The sequence below is a fragment of the Leptonychotes weddellii genome, unplaced genomic scaffold, assembly GCF_054177405.1.
Source record: "Leptonychotes weddellii isolate Sample4059 unplaced genomic scaffold, ASM5417740v2 HiC_scaffold_3907, whole genome shotgun sequence".
Lineage (NCBI taxonomy): Eukaryota > Metazoa > Chordata > Mammalia > Carnivora > Phocidae > Leptonychotes > Leptonychotes weddellii.
In genome coordinates this window covers 4,672-11,592 of record NW_027995227.1, presented here as the reverse complement: position 1 = coordinate 11,592, position 6,921 = coordinate 4,672, and the positions used below count along the sequence as shown (strand labels likewise).

The window sequence follows — 6,921 nt, the reverse complement described above, 5'->3', positions numbered from 1 at the left end:
AGCCCGATATGGGGCTCGATCCCAGCACCCCGGGATCATGACCTGAGCCGAAGGTAGATGCTTAACCACTGAGCCACCCAGGTGCCCCATCTTTTATTTTAATTTCTATCCAAGTAATTAATTTGTAGAAGTGAACTTTATATTAACAGGGATTTTCAGACATACTTTAATGGATTCTTTGGCTTTCTTATCATGCATTATATTCGTGTCTTCAAAATGTGCTAGGATTGCTATGCTCTTAACAAACAATAAACAATTCATATGTTCCAGGTACTTTGCTAGACACTGATGAAATAGAAATTAAAATATTCTACTTCAATCACATACACATTGATGTAGGATGTAAACAGTTAAGAAATAATACTGCTGCTTAGGTATGTGACTGGCAAAAAGAGAGTACTATACAAACTTGTAAGAAGCAGCTCACCCAATATGCATACTAAAGAAGGAGGTTTATTAAATATATTGCAGAGAACTTAAAATATAAATTGATGACATATTTGCTCATCTACTAAGGTATTTACATTAATACATGTTTCACAGTACTTACAGATAGGAGCATTTTTATGATTTATTTGAATTGCTGATGAAACATACACACAAACATACATATATCATCCCCAACACACAAACACACACACATACATACAAATATACACACACAGGCACACAAAATAGATGTTTAGGGAATGTGATGCTGTGTGTGTGTGTGTGTGTGTGTGTGATTAATCTTTCAGTTCACTTTAGACAGAGCTGATTATGGCTGAGTTAGAGTTATGTTGTTTTTTCCCAAATGAACATACTAATTTTTTTTAGAATAATAAATTTAAAAAATTATTTAATCAAATAAAGATGGTACTTCTGTGTCTGTTGTTGAAATAGTCATATAGCTGGTTGTGTGATGAGGTAAAAGAGAAAAAGGAGGTAGAAAATGTAGTGGTCAACATATTGTAACCCCAAGCCATGTAGGATGTTGTTGCTGCTACATGAAATCCGTAATTTGAAATTTGATGAGCCTGCTGAGATTATGAAATATGTATTTTTGTCCACCTCTATTACTTCACTGTCCTTCTTGGACCCCTACATTTGTTCAAACATTGCCAAGTGAGGTGGGCACTCATCGCAGCTGAAGTTTCCCATCAACATTTTCTCTCACATAATTTCATGAGAATTAGATTTCTAATCTGCTAACTCTTCAGAGTACATAAAAGGATTCATCAGAGGGGGAACCAGAAGGAAGGTATCAGCTATGATGACCCTAACAACTGGAGAAACATTTTTGGCAAAGTGGTGAATAATAGCCAAGGTGATGATAGGCACATAGAAGATCAGCACAACACAAATATGGGAGATGCAAGTATTGAGGACCTTGAGGCAGCCCTTGTGTGAGGCAATGTCCAGAACAATGTTCAGGATCCACGTGTAAGGCACAGAAATGCACACCAAGTCTAACAAAGCTGTTAGAGCCACAAACAGTCTATAGATGACATTGACTCTGTTGTCAGAACAGGCCAGCTTCATAACATCCCGATGGAGGCAGTAGGAGTGGGATAGAAGGCTTTTCTTACAGAATTTCAGTCTCTTTAGAATAAAGGGGAAAGGGAGAACAAACATAATACATAATGCAGCAAATACGAGGCCAATTTTAATGACTCTGGCACTGGTCAGGATGGAAGTGTATCTGGGAGGACTGTAGGTGGCTACCAAGGGATCGATGGACATGATGAAAAGTACCGATGACTCCACAGCTGAGAATCCATGAATGAAGAACTCTTGGGCAAAACAGGCATCAGGGGAAATTCCAGTGTCATTGAACAAGAAGATTCTCAGCATGGTTGGAAGGGAAGAGATGGACAGTCCCAGGTCAGAAAAGGCTAGCATGGAGAGGAAATAATACATAGGCTCATGCAGAGAGGTCTCTGTTTTTATGAAAAAGAGGATGGTGCAGTTCCCCAAGATGGCAAGGAGGTACATGAGGCAAATGGGGATGGAGACCTAAATGTGAGCATGCTCCATCCCTGGGATCCTAATGAGGAAGAAGGTAGAGGTTTCCACTTCTGAGGTGTTACAGACTGACATTGCAGGAAAGTGAGATCAGGATGTGGGTCTCAGAAGAGCCTTCCTGCAATGGCAAAAACGTGTTTGCTTAAATGTGTATTTGTATAGCCATTTGTCCAGTCATTTGGGTCAATGGAAATCCTGTGATTCCACCTATTCTGCAATAATTCTTAGGATGAAAATAAAACATTTTGTAAAGTATGGACAGGAAAAATATCATAATATATGTAAGGATACAGGAACATGAAAATATACCCATTCCTCATATAGTCAATAGATGGATATAAATATTCAAAATGTTTTTCCTAGACTCAGCACATAAGAAGGAAACAGAAAATTTATCAGACTCTATCTCCTATAGCATATTTTGTTAGGATAGTGACACTCTATGAATTTGGAAATTATATGCATTAACATAGGTTCAAATCAAGAACATCACATTCAGATACATGTGCAGTTATTTAATATTTAACCTTTAAGAAATTGTATTGTTTTCAAAAATGATGGTAGGACAATTACATATTGACATGCAAAAGAATGAATTTAGATCCCTACCTCATACTATATACAAATTATTTCAAAATATAAGACATATACAAGAGTTGTAACAGTAAAACCATTTGAAGAAAGCAAAGGAGTAAATCTTTGTGAACTTGGGTTAAGAAACGTTTTTGTATGGCACAAAAAGTATAAACAAAAAAATACATAAATTGGACTTAATCAAACTTTTTTTAAAGTTTGTGATTCATGGGCGCCTGGGTGACTCAGTTGGTTAAGCGACTGCCTTCGGCTCAGGTCATGATCCTGGAGTCCCGGAATCGAGTCCCGCATCCGGCTCCCTGCTCAGCAGGGAGTCTGCTTCTCCCTCTGACCCTGCCCCTCTCATGCTCTCTCTCTCTCTATCTCGTTCTCTCTCTCAAATAAATAAAAAAAAAAAATCTTAAAAAAAAAAAAGTTTGTGATTCAAAGTACACCACCAAGAAAGTCAACAGACAACCCACAGAATAAGAGAATATATTAGCAAATCCTATATCTGGGCATGCATCCAGAATTTAGGAAGAATCTTTGTAACTCAATAATGCAGATGTAAATGATCTTCCACATCATTCATCATTGGGAAAATGCAGTTCAAAACCACAACAAGATATCATTCCACACCTATAAGCTGGCTAAAATTTAAAAAATAATATGCGTTGGCGAAGATTTGGAGAAATTTTACCTTTGTACATTGCTGATGGGATTGTAAAATTGTATGCCAACTTTGTAAAAGGGATTGGAAAGTTATAGTAAAACCACAGTTAGTATTTTAGATTTGTTGATTATTTTTACCGTCTAGGAGCTGAACGTAATGCTTTCCATTATACTTAATGAGGCCACAAATTGGAAGTTTAAAATCTACACTGATTATAAAATTCACCCTGTGATATGATAAGGGTGTAAGAGTTTTAGATCAAGAGAAATGTTGCTAGGAAATAATGTATTTTTTTTCTATGTAGCAAACAAAAAAGAGAAAATGTAGGACTAAACATTTCTAATACATAGAAAATGTAGGACTAAACATTTCTAGGACTAATCACAGTATAATCCTGGCTAGAGAGGGATGTTAATTACTAGTCTCCTAACTTTCTATGACTAACTCTTCTCCTTATGTCCCAGTCAACTTCTTTCAATTTCCAGAATGCTATGCTGTTTCAAGTATTTTGCTTTTATGTATCATAAAAACACTCTTCTTTTCCTTGCCTGCCTTTGTCCCAATCCTAAATTAGATACCATGTCCTTCAGAATCCTTTCCTGGAACATTTCTTCACCTTACATCCAGATAGAATGTGTTTTTCTTTATGACCTTTTGCAAGTTTATCATATGAGCATTTATTTGACATTTATATTTCACATCTGTTCCACTTCACTGATCTCTTTGTGGTAAGGGTATATTTCATGTTTATCTTGATGCTCCGTGATGCTTTCACCCATTTGAATCTCAATAAATATTTGTTGGATAAATATAAATGATCATTCTTAACTAGAGGCTAAAGGAATGAAGGACTGAAAGGGAGTATGTAAGGATAACTGCGACCCATGGGTGACCGCCTTATGCCGGCACTGATTTCCATACTGCAAACCTCAGCGTGCTATCTAATCTGTATGCCTGAGGGAATCCTGGAGAGTCAATGTTAGTTACAAGTGGAAAAACATGAGGACTAAAAGGAAATATTTAAGTAAAAGAGATATATTTTAATATAACTGGTGCCTGGCTACCACTTTGTGCTGGCATGAAAGCAATATTATTGAAGGTAACTTGTTGACGTTATTTAAATATTTGAAAGTGTGAAAAGGTACATTGCAAATAAACATAAATTTAACACATACGATTTGCTTTTACACCAATTCCTGATCACTAGGGAACTGATGCTAGCCCATAAAGTGGTACATAGGTCAATTGTTTATTATGCAGCCTTGTTCTTTTCTTGCCCTCCCTTGTTCTCACATATGTTGCCAAAGTCTTGTAGATTTCTTTTGTATATAATCAGTATCAACATTTGAAATGTTGCCTCTCTTTTCTACACATGCTTGTTCCCTCAATATTACAAAACTTGAGCAACACTTGTTTTTCTCCTGCTTGGAATACTAGTCCTTGTTTTGTTGCTGTTTGTTTTAACCCTGCCTACCTACCTTGTGAACACAAATTAATCCAAACTTTAGGTCAAGGGCTAACTCAGTAATGAGAGAAATGGTAACTCAGAGCATAGTGTGCTCTTGCTGATAATATTTCTGTTTTTCCTCCTTCCTCTAGCTTATGGTATCCCATATAATCATATTTCATTTCCCATGACATCCAATGAATGAATGAAAAATCATATCCTCAACTTGGAGGCCTCTATGTTAAAATTAAGTGATTAAATGGAATTTGTACAAAACCTAGCCATATGTAATTTATTAAAATCTGTGAACTCGTAGATAAAGCAGTTTGCCCTTCCCAGTATGGGAGGGCATGATCCAATCAGTTTAGGGCCTGAATAGAGCAAAAAGGGGGGAGGGAAGAATTCAGTCCTTCCTGCCTGATTGCTTGAGTTAGAACATCAATCCATCTTTTCCTCTCTTAGCACCCTGGTGCTCAGGTCTTCAGACTCAGACTGAATTACACCACTAACTTTCTAGGACCTCCAGTTTCTAAGTGGCAGACTGTGGGACTTCTCAACCTCCACATATAATACTCGGTGTCCAAGACATATCCTATTGCTTCTGTTTCTCTGGAGAACTCTAACCAATACAGTGGTATTGCCAAGGTCTCAAGTATATCCTGAGATTTAAGCTGGTATTAAACAGCAAAATACTAACAGTTCATCAAGGACACATTTTATCCCTCTTAATGTTCTTGATTGATGATATCTAACTGGAACATTAGGGTTTTCAGGTACTTACCGAGGTGTGGGCCATTAGGTCTACACTTCAGGCTCAGATATATGAACCAAGAATGAAGCCACTCCAATCCCAGCCTCAGGTACACAGGATTATCATGACTTCCTGATATTAATCTTTCCTCCATGATGCTTTGTTAGTGGCCTTTTGGGATGATAATGCTACCCGCAGGGGGAATAAAAAGCCCCACTGGATACTTTAATGAATCCTTAACCGGATTCAAGGAGAGTCAGGTGAATTCCCCTAATGCAAATGACTTAGCCATTTTTTTAGAAAAAAAAGAGAATATGAGAGTGTCCCAGTCCCATTATGTAGAATTAATTACTCCCTTGCCTGAAGTTTCAGAACATTCTGTTCATCGCTTTTTCCCAGCAGTTGTCACATTGTATTATTCTGTCATTATGTTAGTGATACTACAGTTGGGTTATTGGGTTTTTTTAATTCTTTTTTTTTTAAGATTTTATTTATTTATTTGAGAAAGAGAGCATGAGTGGGGAGAGGGGCACAGGGAGAGGAAGAAGCAGACTCTCCATTGAGCAGGGAGCCCCACGTGGGGCTAGATCTTGAGACTGCAGGATCATGACCTGAGCTGAAGACAGACACTCAACCAACCACCCAGGTGCCCCTGGGTTTTTTAATTCTTACAGGAACAAATTATTCCTTTTAAAAGATAAGAGAATAGTATTTACTTTTAAAATGCTTCCTGATACTGAAAATAAATAATACTGGCATGTTTAATACAAAAGTGAATGTTGACCTCTCTCTTCTCTCCACACCCATAATCAAGGATAATCTCCATTGACCATTTGAAATGATTGAGTCCATGAATCTCTCTCTCAACATACACACACACTCACCACATACACCACACACACACATTTTGTTTGAATTTTTTTTTTAGAATTGAAATAATTCTACACGCACTGTTATTCAACTATCTCTTTCAATAAATCATATATAAGAAGTATATCACTACATATGCATCCACACTATTCCCTTCGGTTCCATGACATATACCCCGCTAACAGATTTTGCTTTAAATTTAAATGTCGATCTCCTATACTGAGGCTTAGGTGATGCACCTAGTGATCACTTTGTGTAGAAAAGGAAGTATCATGAGGCTGGAACATATACAGAATCATTGGCAGTGGTGAATTAGGGCTAGTCAGGAGACTGACAGGAAAAGACCGAAAGACCAGAGTCAGGAGGTCTGGGGAAGCAGAATGATATGGGCATATGTTGTGAAGATCTTTGTACACATGTTACGGCCCACCAGAGACTATCCACCATAGAAGATGCAGCCAAGCTGAAGGAAGAGCATAATCAGTTATCAGTCATCCTGTTTTCAGCCACCACAGTGTTTGCACAATGGCACATGAACTTGGAGACCATAAAGGATGCTAGACAGCTGCCCAAGGGTCGAACACTATGGAATCCCACATAATT

The 6,921-nt window shown here is 37.6% G+C and overlaps 1 protein-coding gene across 1 annotated transcript; it reads right to left on the bottom strand.

Moving 5' to 3' along the window:
• Nucleotides 1–1,179: 1,179 nt before the first annotated feature.
• LOC102747163 (olfactory receptor 51A7-like) lies at nucleotides 1,180–2,079 on the bottom strand. The gene is given in 1 exon segment (XM_031026937.2): nucleotides 1,180–2,079. A coding segment is annotated over 1 exon segment (900 nt).
• Between the last annotated feature and the right edge of the window lie 4,842 nt (nucleotides 2,080–6,921).